The 18,615-nt window shown below is 40.4% G+C and overlaps 1 protein-coding gene across 1 annotated transcript in view; it reads right to left on the reverse strand.

Annotated features, from left to right (window-relative positions):
• LOC104166444 (syntaxin-binding protein 5-like) overlaps positions 1-18,587 on the reverse strand; it is a 56,281-nt gene extending 37,694 nt beyond the window's left edge. The window contains exons 1-2 of the mRNA XM_009706377.1: positions 18,330-18,587; positions 16,954-17,051 (exon numbers count right to left, since the gene is read on the reverse strand). Coding sequence (XP_009704679.1) covers positions 16,954-17,051; positions 18,330-18,587 — 356 coding nt within the window. The remainder of the gene's footprint in view (positions 1-16,953; positions 17,052-18,329) is intronic.
• Positions 18,588-18,615: the final 28 nt, after the last annotated feature.

The raw sequence follows: 18,615 nt of genomic DNA on the forward strand, positions 1-18,615 counted from the left end.
ACAGAATGGTTTGGTTGGAAGGGACCTTACAGACCATCTCGTTCCAACCCCCCTGCCATGAGCAGGGACACCTTCCACCAGACCAGGTTGCTCACAGCCCCATCCAACCTGGCCTTGAACACTTCCAGGGATGGGGCAGCCACAGCTTCTCTGGGCAACCTCTGCCACTGCCTCACCACCCTCACCAGGAAGAGTTTCTTCCCGATATCTCACCTAAATCTTCCCTCTCCTAGTTTAAAGCCATTGCCCCTTGTCCTATCACTACAGAAGTTGCATTGATACAGTGGAATTCACTGTTTAAAATTTTTGATCAAGACATTTGGTTTAATGTTTTGGGTGTCAGACAGCTTTTTCTACTCTGTAATAGAGAAAGTGAAATTAATTAGTTTTCAGAGTTCACTTCTGTAACACCTTCCATCGAAAAAATACAAGAAGAATCCAACAATGTAGCTCTCAGCCAGCTACTGCAACTCACTAGAAGTTGCAACATGCAGAAGTTTTAAATATGCTCTGCACGGTGAGGAGTAAAAACACAGGAGGACCAGACATAAACTGGAGTAGTAGGCATTTAAGTTGATATCTGTCAGACTAAATCACCTGTGATGTTCCTCTTAAATATTTACTAGAAAAAAAAACCAAACACAAGGGAAAACTATTGTTTCCAAGACTTGGCTAGAAAAGTTTGGAGATAATAAATACCACCTTTACAAGGTGGCATTCAAAGTTTATTTCTTCTGTCAAATGTTAGCATAGCAGAATGGCAAATAGGAACAAATAATCCCATTGTGTATTTACAGCGGTCAGTAGCTCTGTGTGAACTGAAAAAAACATTTCAAGAAAAGCATTAGACTTCCCGATGGCCAAGAACTCCACTGGAGCTAAATTCAAGTCACATATGTATTAAGAGAAAAAGCTACATGTATTTTCCCTTACAAAGAGAGAATCTTTACTGGCCAACGGCATGCAGATTCACTTTAATTCTTTGAAGCATTACAAGTCTGGAAGCTTTTTTTCTTGCAAAGTATCCCAACTTCTTTTGCAACAAAGGTCTATAAAAACCCCTCAACTGATACGCTAGCACTACAACTTTAAATCTGATTACTACTCATTTTTGCCCATGAATGCCCAGGTTCAGGCAAGGCTGAAAGAAGTAGGCCGTTTCATCAAGATTCACCTAAAACCCCACACACACATTCTGGGTCTGCCCAACTCTCCAGGCTTGGCAAGTCCGCAGAGAACAGGCAATCTCCAAATGCACTGTGCGGTAACACGGTCGCACAGTCAAGACAAAGACACATTTCAACAGAATCAAGCCTTATCCCTCCTCCCAAGCCGCATACATACACAAACTCGATCCTCTTGAAGTAGAGGAGAAAGAGGAAAGAGTTAAATCGTTCACTCCAGACCACCTGAGATAGCCTTTTCCAGGATGGATACATTCTGGGAAACTACTCATGGACAAGAGCTACAATTAACTCTACCAGAAACAGCACTAAAGTACACCTAAAAACTGCAAAACAGGGGTTTTGAAGAATCATTTAGTGAGAAAAAGAAATGAGTCACATACAGACACTGAAAATTACGTATGTTTAAGATAAAGGCAGACTAACTACATTTCTGAAGACAAGCACACATAATTTTATCAACCAATAATTTCCAATAATTCAAAATAGAAACTACAAAAGGAACCATCTCCTCATATAATCTCCTCAAATACAAGTGAAAAAAGGAACATTAACTAGCGGCCTGTTGTACAAACCTAGGATGAAGTCTGTTTTACTAAAAACCACCACAATAGACTGATGCATGCATTCCAGTCAAACATCAACAAAAACAGTACGCTGAACAGCACTTATTACCAGTCCTTTAAAAAAAACAAGGACAACCACAGAAGTAACATACCAAATAATAGCTGAGTCACTAAGATATACTACCAAATCTTTTTAAAAGTTCTTATTAGGAGCTGAAAATCATATATTTATAATGATTGTGTATCACTCACACAGTGATGATCACTTACACTGGTCATCTTTAAGGATTCTCCATTAATACACTAACAAGTATACCCAACTGAGTAATTTCCTCAGAAGATAACTCCCCCCAAATTCATTTATATAATTTACAATTATATACTTTTAATGTACTACAGCAGACAATGAGAAGTTTAAGAATACAGAGGATTCTCTACTTTTTTGGGGTGGGGAGGTTGTAGAACAAACTATGTGGACAAAGGTTTCAAACTACACTTCTAACTATTTTACCTGTTTTGTAACTGAAATCCGCTAACTTTAAGTTTGACACTAAATACCATTTCATGAGTATTTTGCAAGAACAGTCTCTCTGAGTGAGCTTTCCTACAGCAGGTGCTATCATATTCCTAAAAATGCCAATCCATCACTCTGTAGACTAGAACAGCAAGTGTCAGTAGCATCATCTTTGTCAAATTGGATACAACTACTGTAACAGCACACGACGACATTTGAAGAATGGCACAAAGTAGTTTTTCCCCTGCAAAACTTACTCAGTGCCACTGTTTTCTGAGCAAGTTCAGGACTCTTCTCATTGCAATAGTAACCTCCACTGCAGACAAAAAAGCGAAGGCAGGGAACATTATCAGATCACAGTGCAATTACCACACTTGAGTTTTCATGCCAGCTTCCTTGATGTTAAAACTCACCACTACACGACACCAACACTCTTGGTATTTTATGTTTTACCACATCATAGAAACTGTTTCATCAACTGTTCAGGCATCTGATAAACTTTGCTTAAGCAGCAAAGATTATTTCCTTGCTAACAAACCATAGAAGCTCAGAAAATTTTAAGTTGTGCTTATAATTGATTACAATGTGAAGTCCTCAGTTGAAATTAAGAAGTTTGTGCAACCACACTGTTGAACAACTTCGCAGTTAAGGAATTCTTTCCTCTGACAGGAGTCAGCCAGGCTGAGAGCACAGGAGCCACCACACTGACCCAAGACAGAGGTCCATCCTGCCCACCACCATCTCCTACAACAGCAGCCAATGTTATTTAAGGACAGCACAAAAATCTGGCCACTTTTTGCAGCCTATTCCATTTCTACTCCCAAGCCAAACCCTCCCAGTGGATCAGGTATGTTAGAGGACAAATCCCATTCTAGTCCCTTCGGCATTTGCTTATTGAGCCATTGCCTACGAGTTTGTCCATTCCCATCCCAAATGTACCAGTATGGCCTGCCAACACCATCTCCCAGACCCACAAATTCCAGAACTTCACTACTCATATTCAAACTAAAAATCGCTTTTTATCTTTTTTAAAATCAGTCTAATAGTACTTCAGAGAATGCCCCCTAGTTTTTGCACTGCAAACTTGCTGAATGACAGCTCAGCATGCATTTTAAACAGTCCCCTCTTGATTTTACAGCCCTTGATCATATTTACTCCTTCTTCTCCCTAAATTGAGGAGACCAAGCATTGTTAATGCTCTTGTAAGGCAGCCACTCTATTTTCAATAATTCTAGTTTCCCTCCTCTAAACCCATGTCACTTAAAACGCAGAAACCAAGAAAATACAGGACTCAAAATGTGGACACACCATTGTTCTATGACAGCAAAATGATGCTTTTTTGTTCACCATGCTCTTCCAAGTTTGTTGGGCAGATACGGTAACAAATCAAAAAAGCCAAGTTTCAGTAGTTGGTTCAGAGAAAATACATAGCCACTCATCCACTGATTTGAAGCTTTGTACTTTCAATGCTGTGATCTTTATGACGCAAAGACCTAGTCTAAGCCAACCCTGGTTTTCTTTAATATATTGCATATATCTTGTTTGTAAGATAGTACGTTAAATATGTTTCTAAATATAATGCACCAAGTATTATCTCTCTCTCAAGTAAATATCAGCTTGAATTCAGACAGGTGAATTACTATGAAATTGTACACAAAACTTATGAACTAAACATTGAAGCAGTATTCTTGGAATTGAAATAGTATCTCCCAAGTTTCTGCAGCCTGACTAGGAATTGATTTCCCCCCCCACCTGCCCAGGTCAATCTTGAAAACAAGGAAGACAGTATTTGTAAAGGACAACCCAATTTCAACTGAGTTATAAAATCCTGGAGGTAGACAACAGCCAAATACTTCCTTCCTCCTGGTTTTAGAAACTATCCATCTTTAAAAGGGTTTCAGTAAGGTAACAGCTGAAGGCTGTAAGAGTTCTGCCCATGTCAGGGTGCACTAGACACAGGTAAGTTAAGGTCACTTCTGAGGACTTACGGGAGAAGAGCCGGTGCATAACCTTAACAAAATAGCAAGGATCTCTACAACCTCTGTCTACTGAAATGAAACGCAGGCAGCTCCTATTTGCCAGAGGAACTGGTGATGGTGATCACCTCCAGTGCTTATTATGCCAAGGCAGATGACCTTACCCTCAGGTGCAAGAGTAAGAACAGCCTCATTTTTAGCTATTTTATAACGGAGAAAACCCATCAAGATAGGTTTTTTTAGTGACTATGATATAATCACATTTAAACTACACACCATCACATTTCTGGCCCCTTTGGAATTGTAATTTCTGGCACTAAAATAGAGCTAGCTTTAAATAAAGTCTGCTGCAAATACAAGTCAGTTCTGCTGCAAGGTAGAGGACCAAACAGATACTGATGCATTCAAATATTGATCACTTAGCTCCAATTACCGTTATGCACCAGCTGTGATGTCTATGTACTTCCAGATCTGTAGAAGTTAAGTTTTTATTTCTGTACAGCTTTATTTGCAAACTGCTGTAACTGGGGCCTTTATGATTGTTAGCACTAATAGTACATTGAATGCATTACAGGTAACTTCCCTGCATTAAGAGAGATGTGTTTACTAAGCCTTAGTCAGGTTATCTACAGAAAGCTACAAGAGGTAAAAGAGGCTGCACAAATACCATCAAAAAAAACTGGTCTGGAAATGCACCGTCAGTTGTGTACAAGTCTATCACAAAGTACTGGAACTGCTTCTGGTTATGATACACTAAAATGCAAAACTGCAGTTCCTAAACATTTTGTAACCAAACTTCACCGTTAGCACCTTCTGACGTGCTGCTTCTCCCACTGGGAACTGCCAGCAGAAAGAACAGATCATCAAAAGGCAGTAAAGTTTGCTCAAGAAATGCCACACTTTTTTCTTTTTACCCAGAACAGCATTTATTTGATCTGGAAATTATGGGCAGAATGTTCTGGGGGGTGGGGGGGTGGGAACCGCAAAACAAAATCCAAGAAACTCACAGTACTTTTACACTGTCATAGTTCAAAAGTAGTTTTTGTCCTTTGCTACTCAAACAAGGAAAGAAACGATATTACAAAATTAACTCCTGCTTCCTCTTCCTCACAGCATCCTCTAAACCACGTATGAATCCCACTCTAGTTTACTTTTCCTTTACTATCCCTTTGACTATGAACACAATTGGGACTATATTGACCGTACTTCCACGGGCAATGTCCAAAAGAAAACAAGTACAACAGGTCCTAGGCAGCCACATATACTGTGGGTAACCGGAAAACGTTTTTGGACCTATGTTTTTGTTTAGGTTTATTTTAACTGAACAATAGAGAAGTACAAAACAAGTTTATGAAAATGGTAGTATTCTCTGAGTGGCTGCTATTTGAATACTATTTCCTTTGGCCAGCAGCCTTTCTGAAAACATGGGGACATTACTAATAAGACTGTGGACTTTAAAGAGGTAGGCTACCTCATCTCTTTTTTTCCAAGTTAGTAACTCACCAGGATTTCTTTCCAAAGTGTTATGTTTCCCACCCAATTATTTTAGAGAATGAGGGGATATTCACCATGCTGGCAAGAAATCTCATTATATTTAGTCTCTTAAATGGAAGTTTATTGGGGGCTTTTTTTGGTGACTTCTCTTTTTATCTGACATTTAAGGGCAGCTGTGAAACTAATCTCACTGCACCAGTTTGGAACACGTGTAAAAGGAAATGCCAGGCAAGTTATTGCTCTGCAGCCCATTCTGCATATTAATAAGCATCACTAAAGCTTAGTAACTGTACTTCTAATATCAACACTACAAAGTTCAGTCAAGAATGTTTTTCAACTGTGAAGATGAACATCTGTTCCTTTTAACAAGGTAGTAAGACTGGATAGAGCATATGCCAAGAAAAAAAAAATACACAGACATGCTAATCCTATGAATTTAACATTAAGTGATCACAAAAAAAATAGCATTCTATTCTTTTTCCCTAATAAGCAAGTAGAAAAATGCAAATTGCTTTTGTCCATCTGCTGCTGCTGGCTACAAGTTGGCATTACCACATGGGAAAGAGGCAGGACCTTTAGTAAAAAAGGTTATCAAAAACATTGGATACCAGCTGGATCACCTATTTAGTTGGCTACTCTTGAAGTGTTAAATATATCATCTTAATGTGAACCAAAGGTCTAATAATGTTAATCGAACACATACAGAGTACAAGCCTGGCAGCAGCTTCAAGAAGCTATGCAATGCAATCCCCTGCTTGAAATGGCATGAATCACACAAAATAAAATAGTAGCTCGCTAAGCAGAAGTACAAAGGCCTTGCTTCCTTTGGATCTGCATCCTTTCTTTACTTCCCTGGTTTCCAAAGTCAAAACGGCTCCTGTGAAGACTTTTCAGAGAAATATAGGAGGAGACAATTAGTTCTTGGAGAATCCATGGTAAGACACCTCATAAAAGGGTGAGTTTGGTCTACAGCCTTCTTGGTGGAAAACCTAACCTCCTCTCTCCACCAGTATCACTCTTAGGAGCACTGTCTGGTTTGAGTGGGACAGGCTAAGACTTATTCTGGACATGGAAGCAGTGGTCACTGTGATCATGTTATCTTAATTTTAGAAGGAAATTCAGCTTCAAGTTGCCCGAACAGAAACCAGGTTTTCTTACTACCTTTTCAAGGTAGTTATGAAACAAAATCCCACAACATTCAGTAAAATTAATAAAGTAGCCTTTAGTTATTTCTATCAAGGTATAAACTTCTCTTTGCAGAACAATGATCAAGCAGTTGGTTTTGCAAACTGCAATACTTCAGACTGCACTTTTGCAATCAGCATAACCTAGCATTCCTTAAAGCATCTAATCTTGCACTTCGCTTTCTATATTAGCAGACACACATTTCAACTTTCACCTACTTTCACTATTCTTGACACTTTAGATAAAATTCAAAGCAAATGGAAAATCCGTAAGTACAGAACCACTGATGCAGAGCAGAACTACTGTGGACAAATGACTAGGGAAGATCTATTCCTGAACTTCAATGAAAAATTTACTAATACAATATTAAATGTCAATCTTAATTCAGCAATTGATATAGCTGCCTCAACACAAGCACTATCAATAACTAGAATTTTTGTTTTTTTTCCAGAGAAGCTTAGGGATTCAAAATAGACTTAAGTCTTTGCAGGAAGTGATTAAGTTAGAACAAGCACTATGCAGACCGAGGCAGTCATCAAGTTGTACAGGTCTCAGACAGTTTTGGAATCTCTTACCAGGGAGAGATTTTAACTGCAAGACAAAATGCTTCTCACTTGTGACAGAGAGTCTTAAACTGAACATCAATGTTTCAGATCAGGCTAAATGATAGCCACAGAAAAAGTGATTTCATGAAAGTATTGTAAAAATCAAGATGAATCAGGACTCAGTACGAGTCTCCAGAGGCTGACAGAATTGTTACATATTTTAGAAATCTACTAAATAAGGAATTATACCACTCTACCACAGTCCTCGCCAGTGAAATATTTCAGTTTTAGTGTGTTCCAAGGTCTTCATTATGCACTGGAAGTCAAGAAAAGCAATAACTTAGCGCTCCCTCTGACAAACATGTAAGCTGTATTATTATTAAGTGCCTATGATAGAAGTGTTGACATGAGAAAGGTCACCCAAGTTACCACCAGTTGAATACTAAGAGGCTATGCTTGATTAGCATTCAAGTACCAATTACAATACCTCAATTTGAACTTATGGTTCAGCAAAATAAGGTAACTTCAAAAGCTGGTGAAAGACAGCATACTGGCAGCTGGTAAGCAATGCGCTTTCATGTGTGGTTTTGGTTCACAAGTACCACAAACTTCTTCCTCGGGTCGGCAAATAAATACACTTCACATCAAAGAATGAGATCTCTGGAAAAGTAGAGTCTTGTTTACTGAACCAGATGTACTTTTCAGGATTAAGAATCCACATTTTTCAAAAAAAAAAATTATAATGATCAGTTTGATGGTACACTCCAGGTTGGGCTAGGTCAAGAGTTGCAAGAGGAAAAGAAAAGACCCAAGAGGTTAATGATAAAGACCTACCGGAGTATTAACTCCCTCCAAACTGCTAAGGACTATTTTTTCAAACTGTGAAACCATTATCAGTTAGCTAAGCTTAAGGACAAAGTGAACTGTTCCCAAAATCCACACCCTCCAGTTTTGTTTAACATCATACAGAATGAAATAATTTACAGTTTTATTCTGTTTTTCACTGAGCCTCTACATATACAATCCTACAAAAACAGATGTGCTATGGGAACCCTGATAAATAATGCAGGTTTTTACTGTTCCATTAAACTGAGAAACAAAACACAGTTCTAGAAGAGCAATAAGAAATATATAAGAATAATAACTGAGGGCACTTCTAGTCACCTTAAAGGTGATGTGTAGGCACCCTTATCTTTGCTTTGTGAAACCTTTGTAAAAAGAGAGACCTGGACACTTAAAAGAAGTCTAAAGTAGTTACAATTTCTTCCAAACAGGAAGTTTTGTTAGAAAGGGTTTGCAATCTTGATTTGTGCTTTCAAGTTTTCTTTATCACATCTCAAATCGTGAGCTGCTTCTACTTTTCCAGACATGACTTTACTAAAACTGCTCATGCCTTCTCCTGCAGCAATAATGCTAGTTCATTTCTAAAAGCCCTTCCACAGTGACTGAGAAAGAACAAATCCAGTAAAAAGTCAAATTAAGAGCCTAGTGAACTGAGCACTGTACCAGAGGTCTGAAAGCCTAAGCTGGGTTCCAGCTGTTCAATTCCCTGTTACATTTTACCCTAACATCCTTGGATCACACAATCCATACACCTCGGTGTTTCACAAACATAGAGGTGGTACAAGGAAGCGGGCTACGCTAGTGCTACAGTAACACGTCCAGCCTTGCAAACTTTGCATGCTTTCCAAAGACATTTCCTTCCCCAAGCTCACTATGACCCAGTAAGTTTGCAGTTGCAAGGCTACATCCATTAGGCTTCTACTCAGTCAGTAAAATACCTACAGGGGAAAAAAGGTTTCATTCTAAAGTTCATTTCAGTAAATTACAGTAGGAGATTTAATAGTTATACTTCAGGTATTTTTGAACAAAAGCAATTACGACTAAGAGTTGTTTAGCAGAATTACAGTATATGCAATAATACTTCAAATCAGAGACCTGCTGCAGCATAGACTTATCCCCAGCCACAGCTGCTTTGAGGAGTACCTGTTCCAGCCTGGCCTTATCCATGGGCCACAATGCCTTCAGAGATAGATCCGCTCCAGCGTGGCCTTACCTACAGCCACAGTCCCTTCAGGAGTAGATCTGCTCCAACATGGCCTTACCCACGGCTGCAGTCCCTCCAGGGCTGTACCTGCTCTGTCATGTGCATATCCATGCTTTGAGGTGCTCCAGTATGACCTCATGCACAGCCACTGATGCTTCAAGGTGTACCTGCTGCAGCATGGACTTCTCTACAGCCACAGATGCTTTGAGGCATACCTTCTCCAGCATGGACTTATCCTTGGGCCACAATCCCGTTAGAGGTGTACCTGCCACGGTACGGATATAACCACGGCCACAGATGCTTCAAGATGTACCTGCTTTGGTGTGGACTTATTCATGGCCACAGAAGCTTCAGGGTGTCCTGCTCCCCGTGTGGACTCACCCACAGGTCACAGTCCCTCCAACTCCAGTTCACACGGGAGATCCAGCCTGTCGAGTACAGCAGCACAGAAACAGCAGCGACGCCCTGGCCGCCTGCCAGCCCAGGCACATCGTCATTGCTGTTATCAAAATGTTCCCAGGCACAGCAGAGTAAGATGATCAGCAGTACAGCAAGCAGCGAAAGCAAAAAGCAGCCACTAACGAGCACTAGACTCTAATATATAGCAAGGCAAGCAAGCCCCATGGCAAGCACAGAAGCCTGTCGATTAACAGCTAAAGAGCAGTAACAGCTATAAATTCAATCTAGCACATTCCAATCAAATCTGCCGTTATCTTGAACCCTTCAAGCCCCACACTGGGTGCCAAAAAGGCCTGTCGTGGTTTAACTCCAGCTGGCAACTCAGCCCCACACAGCCACTTGCTCACTCCCCACCAGTGGGATGGGGGAGAGAATCAGAAGGGTAAAAGTGAGAAACCCATGGGTCGAGATAAAGGTAGTTTAATAGGTAAAGCAAAAGCCGCGCACAAGCAAAGCACAGCAAGGAATCCATTCCCCGCTCCCTACAGGCAGGCCGGTGTTCAGCCATCTCCAGGAAAACAGGGCTCCATCATGCCTAATGGTGACTTTGGAAGACAAACGCCATCGCCCCAAACGTTCCCCCCTTCCTTCTTCTTCCCCCAGTTGTTAATTGCTGAGCATCACATCATACGGTATGGGATACCGCTTGGGTCATTGGGGTCAGCTGTCCTGGCCATGTCCCCTCCCAACTCCTCGTGCCCCCCAGCCGCCTCGCTGCTGGGGTGGGGTGGAGCGAAAAACAGCAAAGGCCTTAGCCCTGGGTAAGCCCTGCTCAGCAGTAACAAAAACATCCCTGGGTTATCAACACTTTTCAGCACAAATGCAAAACACAGCCCCATATTAGCTACTGTGAAGAAAGTTAACTCTATCCCAGCTAAAACCCAGCACATCAAGTCTCCCAACAAGTACAACTGTGGATTTAAGAAGTACACCAGCCTATTTATTATGAAGAATTCAGTCATAGCTTTCTCTGCATAGGACTAACCTGCTACAGTTCCATACATTTAAGAGTTACATGTCTCATCATGGCACTTTGGCCCTATTTCATTTCAGAATATACAAAGGTAGTTGACTTTCTTCATTTAGGGGATGGGGATTTTTCACTGAAAGAAAGATATGAGAGCTAGTGATACCCACGTGAACAAAGCACTGGAAGATATGACAAGAAACGGAAATTTGATAAGATTAATGTATGTTTTAAGCAAAGTAGCTTTCTTGTTTAAACTACTGTATGTGAATTGGGTTCCAAGGTAGCCAATAAACATTTTCTCATTAACAGATAATCACAGATCCTCTCTGGCATGACACCATTGCAGTATTTTTAGTAGCTTTACCGCTGTTCTCTTCCCAAAACAGGAAGATTTGTTCAAAGTCCAGAAGAACGCTAGCAAAGGTTGAGACTATTTCCTTCAGTGTACAAATGCCAAAATCCCCTGACATCCACAAAACAGTAGTTTAGTCACTTTGGTGTATTCACAGAATAGACAGAATCACAGAATACTTTATGTTGGAAAGAACCTCAAGTTTATCCGGTCCAGTCTCCCACCTGAAGCTGTGCCAACTTCACAGCCAGATGCTGGGTCTGAAAAACCGAAATCTTTGCTCTGCATACTGTAGACATGACTCCAGGCATTGCCCTACTGCCCTTTCTGCAGAAGGGAGAACGAGCAGGTGTGGAGGTACTTTAAAAAAAAAAGAAAAAGATAAAAAAAACACACAACATCTCAAGCTGGTGTTTCCATGAGAGGGGAAAAAAAAAACCAAACAGACTGTCTTGCACAGCCTGAATGATCCAAAGGAAAAGTATTTTTAATGGATATAATCACATCACAATGTTGAAATGGAATTTTCTTGGAGCTTCAGAGAATTCATTAAATTGCTAAATATTTTGGTATACATTTACAGCAAAACTATCCAGATGCCGCAACATAAACATTTCCTCAGAAACTGACTGCATGGAACCACACATCCAGGCTTTGAGCTATTTTAATCAAAGAAAAACAGTTGTGAGTTCTTCTCAAAGGCCAGAGAACAGAAGTCACAGAAAGCAAGTTTTATATACCTCAAATACATGAAAACTTCAGCCAGTTGCTTACATAAAAGTCATCTTTTACTGCTGAAAATAGTGGGGGGAAATGAACAGATGCTGACATTCAGAACAATTGGGATCTTCAGATATTTAATGACAGAACAACGAACAATCTCATTTTTCTCCTTCCTGTGAACTGGGTTTGCAACAGAAAAACACCCCAAACTTTAATTAAAGAACCTATTCTGCTTGGGAATAAAGAGTCCTATGCACAATTTGGTCTGTGTGGAAGGCACAACGCTTATTCTACAGGTATCCCCTTTATCCTCAAGAATTTCTAGTGGAAATTGTCTGTCTTCAGAATTCCCTCTCAAGAGAGAGGCTGAGCCTCAAGCTGCAAACGAGTATTTTTAACGCGTGAAGCGCCAATAAAGATATTGCATTCATGTTGGCAGACAATGAAAACATGTCTCATTTGATACACTGTCCTAGTTTTGCTATGGAGAAATTAAAGCCCAGAAAACTGAAAAAAACTTGTTTAAGATGGAGCAGTTAAACAGCAGGGAGCAGGAGAATTCCTTCAGTTTTTCTGCTTTAGCTTCGAAGTTTATTCTATCACCTATAAAAGCAAACAAAAAAGCTCAGCTATTAAGTTCAGAGCCCTGTACAATTAGTAATTTAAGTTCTGAGGAAATAACACCCTAAAGACAGACAAATCCTGAAAAAGTCCATTTCTCCTTTCTCAAACCTCTTTACAATTTAAATGCTACCCTGTTCAGATCACATTTGACTTTTAGAGGGACTTTTAAGCAGAAGAGTGAAAACAGCAGACAGTGTGGAAGCAGGGCCGTTATCTATGACGCTGAACGCTGTCAGGATGTCATGAGGTGAAGTCTACCCAATTAAACTATTCAGTTAAGTTAAATCTTGAGTACATATACTCAACTCTAACTCATGAGAAGGTTTGGATACCTGCCGGGAAAACAAAGCACAGCTGATTATGCACAAAACTTCCTAAAGACTATGAACTACATGTTCTGCTGTAACGGTCCAGGTATGCCCAGGAAAGAAGCAAAGCAGAGATGAACTTCTAACTACCTGATATCTAACACTTTTGGGACAGGAGATCAAGAGGTAAAAGCCACTCCGGTAATAGCCAAATCCCTTTAAGTATGGAAAAAGCCAAAGATATTGGCCTGCAGTGACAAAAGAGGCCACCAGCAGCTTACACTGACCATTGCAGTCTGAAGTCAACGGCGAGCACGATTGCTCCTTGAGGGGAGCACATCCACAAGCATCCAGCACTGTGCAGAAGGCTGAGCCTGAGGTGGAATTGCTACACATAAGAGCCAGGCCACCAGCCACGACCCAAACACCTCGAGCAGCTGGAACAAGCATCCGCTGATGAGCGCCACAAACTCAGATGAACAACTAGCTCATCAGCACGCTATTCTATAGTCAAGAACAGTGGGTCCAGCATCTCACCTCTCTCCAAGGTTTGTATTCTACTGAGCTATACACTTGGTAACTCTTCCTCATACAAAGTAAAGGAAGCAAGTTGTTGTCCAGAGCTGAAAATAGACCAGAGCCTTTGTTAGTAATTGCTCAAAATACTCCCTTCTATGGAGGGCACAAAATGCTTTTCTAATTAAGGATGACACCTGAGCAATAGCAGTCTGCCTCAGAAACACTTGCTTTTAAGTCTCCTAGCTAAATCAGAGTTAGAAATATTTCTAGGTAACTCTGGAAATAGAATCTAGTTGTTGTTTTTGTTTTAAAGGAATACATGGGATACACCCCCCAAGTTAAGCTAGTGAATAAGCCCAAACTGTAACTTTGGTGACTCATAAGGTTTAATTTTTACACTAAAGCAGTCTCCTCCTAATATTTTTATGGACTTCTCTCGCTCTTAAAACTGCAAGATCTAGAACCAACTGCTGCTTATGGGCACGGAATAGAAAGCCCTGCCTCTGGAATACTAAGTCACCAACTCCACAATGCTATCCTCCAATTTTAACCCATCAAGGCTAGGACTGGGGACAAAGAATATTAACAGAGTAGTAATTCTACTTCTAATCCAATTAGTGAAACATGTCACCTATAGTTTGGGTATTCCCATTTTCACAATTACTTTGTGGATTCAATGAATTCAATACAGTGTTGATATTATTTTGTCTTTATTAATCTCTAATTGATAAATATACTAGTTCAGTGAACTCCCAGTATATTTGTATCCATAGATTTTGGTCCTTCAGAGAAAGCTTTAGTTCTATTTTTACACATGTCACTGTATCAATACCAAAGACAACATTTAGTATTTGTATATTAGGATTGTCTCTGTTCCTCTACTGGTGGTTACAGAGTTCTTGTAAAGAAGAATGAGATAGGGGTGTGGTTAAGAAAATTCCTCCTCACATTAATCTGTTCGAATCAATACTGGTTTTGAAGTTAAAATACCTGAATTGCAAACTGCTCAAATACAGAGAACACGTTCTGTAAATAGGTTAGCTGATAAATGGCCCAAAGTCAATCAGGATTGTAATACTAATTTCTTTAAATATTAATGAACTCTAAAACAGGTTAGCTCATTCCTTGATTTAAGAATATTTTATCTTTAATAGACTTGCTAAAAAACCAAAACTTGCTTCATAATTCCTCAGATCATTTACTTGCAATAGGAAGGAAGTGAAAGCTTGATAAGATGCACCTGTACTTGAAGGAAAACACTAATACCCAGCTCCCATCTGCTGGCAGGTGATGAAAGAAGCATCAGTCCTTTACTTCTATACTCTCACAACACGAATACAGAAGAAAATGAGGACCGACTTCCCTCCCACTTTTAGGATTTACTTCTCAATGAATACCTCTTTACTGACTCTCAGTCTTTCTAGTCCACACTTGTTTCAATTAAAAACACTTTCACAGCTCTAAAGAGTAAGTGGCTCCCACTTTAACGAATCCTTGCACATAATTTATTGTTCATAAGAACCTTAGCAGGTAAAGCATCCTGTAGGTCAACAAGCACCTTTTGGTTGTGTTTTTATCTTTGAGCAACAAAATGAAATAAGTACTTCTTGCCCGATTCACTCCTTCCCAAAGAGTGCTTTTCAAACCGGTTTCACTAGGCAGAAAGCGAGAGGCTAGTTTTACATTGGGAATGTGTTTGAGTCCATCCCTTCCACCTGTGCTCCTCCAGCCCAAAGAGCAAGTAATCACAGGAGATGCAATGTCTGCAGTATTGTTGGGTTACGGGGCTAACCTACCAGCTGAGGTTGAGGCTTTTAACTAGTTCTTCCGAGAACTGCATCAAGGTACCGAGAAGCATATTCATCTTCATCAAGTTAGGTGAGCACCAACATTTCAGCCTCCGCATGAAACTTCTTCCCTTAGGAAATACATTGTCTGTCAATGTTACTGCTTCCTCTCACGGTAACTGTTTCTTCCCTCACAATCTTGCAATACTTCTCTCAATTATTTAGCAAGCAATTGACACTCTGAGAATTCACAGGTGTAATCATGGATAAGTGCCAATAAACAGGTTTTATCAAGTCATCGCTACCCAAACTGCAACACCATGTTGCCCAAAGTTACAGGTGAGTAAGCTCTAAACAGGTGCGTTTTGGTCTCTCCTTTTCCTCCAACCCAAACCCATACTTCCAGGTCTCTGTTTTCTCATCTATTCTACCAATATGAGAGTAATTAAAAGCACCATCCACTCACACTTCATTCTTCATTTACATCAACTTCATCACCTTCTTAAAACCAAAATTTATGGAGTTAAAGTTGGTTTTGGAAACGGCATTAAGAGCACTGCACAGTCATTACTGTTACTCATACTTTGAATTAAGGGATCTTGGGAGTTCATAATAGATATCATTATAGATACCATACAAGCTATTTCACTTCAGCCTCTTCCTAAAGCCTCAGATTTGATACTGAAGTTCTAATTTTTCAACTTGTAAAAGACAACCCTCTTAAGGCAATTAACTTTACAGAGTAGTGATGCTACAGAAGGAAACAAAAGATGTCTACTTGCAGACTAATATAAGCAGCAAAGGAACAGATGAGATTTACCTACAGTTTAAAGAGGATTAAGTTCATTTTTCTAGCAAGAAGGCCTAAGCCTTCCCCAAACAGGTCAGAGTTCAGTCAATTTCAGGACAGACAACTCAATTCATTCCCTTCGGCTGAAAAGCAAGGTTTGGGCGATGGCAGTGTGGATTAAAGAATCTACAGGGCATCTTCTTTTAAAAATAGAAGCTTAAACACATATGTTGTTACACGGACTGGGTAGTACCATATGGCTATAGTACCATATGGCTAAGAGCATATGGGTAGTTCACTTTTTAGTGAACTAAAAGAAGCAGGGTTACTGGTGCTTTATTCCACAAATTCATTCTGCTCATCTCGGTCCTTTGGAAACTCTTAGTCAGATACAATTCCTGTACCCCATAGTGGCTCCGCTTGAAACCATCTTTTTGCAGCACAGAAGCAGTAGCAGGTAACTACAGCATTACAAAGCTTATCTCAAAAACAAGACCAAAAAAAAAACCCCACCCCCCAAAACACCCAAAAAAACCCACCAAGCATCACAGAATTTTTCCATCCCAGAAGGATACAGTAGAACAACGAAACAGAGCTCAGCCCAGGTCTCTCTTTAGATTTGCAGTCAGCTGCTGTGAACTGTCAGCACACTAGCAACCCTCTACAAAATGTATGTATTAACTTGAGATAATGGGGACTGAGCAGCCATACCTCACATCGTTAACACAACCTGAACTGACACAAAGAACGACCAGAACAGCCAGGCCACCCACCAACATAAAACAGAGCTTTTTTTTCCTCCCCTTCTGCATACCTGGTTACCACCAGACTTCTGAATGGTTCCAGCAGCTGAATCAAAACGTCACTAGTGCGAGGTGCACTAAATCTGCTTCAGAATATAAAAGGATACAGCCTTAGTGCTCCAGTCTGAGTCCCGATGGCCAGTATTTTCTGAACCGGATCAAATGCCAAGGCTGAAGGTTGATAGGGGAAACCATGGCGTACAGTCTAACAAGTCAGAGCATCGCAGTAATGATGGGTCAAGCAGCAGACCAAAAATAAACAGAATCAATATCGTATGTTAGGGAACAGGATTCGGTGTTAATCACAATTAAGAAAGGAACTGCAAACCATTTTAACAACAGACTGAGAAAATCAGCTGTCTTACATGAACCAATTATAAAAGATTTTTTTTTGTCATTATTACTCATTCATCCTTGATCACCAAGGGACAGTCATACGTACTGAAACTTAACTTGAATCTTACATTTCTTCTGTACAAGGACTGTATCAACTCAGCATTTTAATTTTTCATCCGTCTCACTCTCTGAGCAATCTGATTTTCAGCTCTAACAAAGGCACTAAACTATTAAAATCTGAGATGTTCCTAGGAAGTCTGGCAACAAAGCCAGACTTGTCATTAGAACTATTACAAATTACTAGACATGCTTTTCTGAGCATCACTTCAATTTCAATCCAACAGGCCCCACATGACAGTGCAACCTCTCTCAGCACATTAAGGAAAAAAAAACACCCAACCCAAGCTCCACAGAACCAATCTTTCAGCCTCTGCTACTCCCAAAGAGAAAAAAACAGCACCCCCCAAAAAATTGACAAAGCCAAAAAACACCCCACCAAACAAAGCAAAAAAAACCCTCAACCATGGGATTCTTTCTTAATATGAAACTATTGGCACATTTAGCTTCTTGGTCAGCCAAGACTAATTTGGTAATTGACCAAGCAATAACTCCATTACACTTCACAGGCTACAATTAATCAGAGTCAAGAACATAATGAAAGCGTCACCCTCTCTTATTGCCATTATAAACATACACAACATAAGCCACACAAACACTAGCTTTTGCTTTAAATTAAAGGTTTTGAAATGGAGAGTTATTTTAGGATCTCATAAAATGCATCGCAAACTTCTGATATACTCCTTTTACTTCCCTGAAGTTGCAGGCATACCCCGCAACTCTCAGTATTTCACAGTGAATAAAATCTCACTGATAACAGCTCCGCTCTTTTCCCCGTCCTTCGTGAACAACTTGTGAAAGTGGCAGAAACGCCTGCAATACTAGATAAAACAAGGAGGAGAAGCCACAAACAAGCTCATCCATATCAAGCTAGGCCATGGGTGCACTGTAAAGATAAAAATGGGTATTGACGTTCAAATCTGGTTTTATTCCTCTTGGTACAGCCGGTGGATTAATTCGCTGCATCATTTTCTGAAGTGTGCAGGCACGAACTGCAGTTATTGTATCACGCACAAGCAAATGAGAAAACCAGGAACTTTTCCTCTGTCTCCGGAGGAGATGTGCAATAGCGGCATCGGCAACTTGGCAACACACTGCAGCGAAACCACCACCACCACCACCACCACCGTCTACGGCCTTTTTCAGGCGCGAAGGAACAGGACAAACGCATCTCCCAATAACGCAGAGCGACTGATCCCCTGTCCTTCGGGCCCGTTAGCACAGGCTTCCCCTCAAATGCCGCGACAGTCAGATCTGCACTACAGCGAGGTACCGCTCCTTCCCCCATCCTTCCCACTCTTTCTACGAAGCTTTCA

Source organism: Cariama cristata, unplaced genomic scaffold (genome assembly GCF_000690535.1).
Source record: "Cariama cristata isolate BGI_N322 unplaced genomic scaffold, ASM69053v1 scaffold788, whole genome shotgun sequence".
Lineage (NCBI taxonomy): Eukaryota > Metazoa > Chordata > Aves > Cariamiformes > Cariamidae > Cariama > Cariama cristata.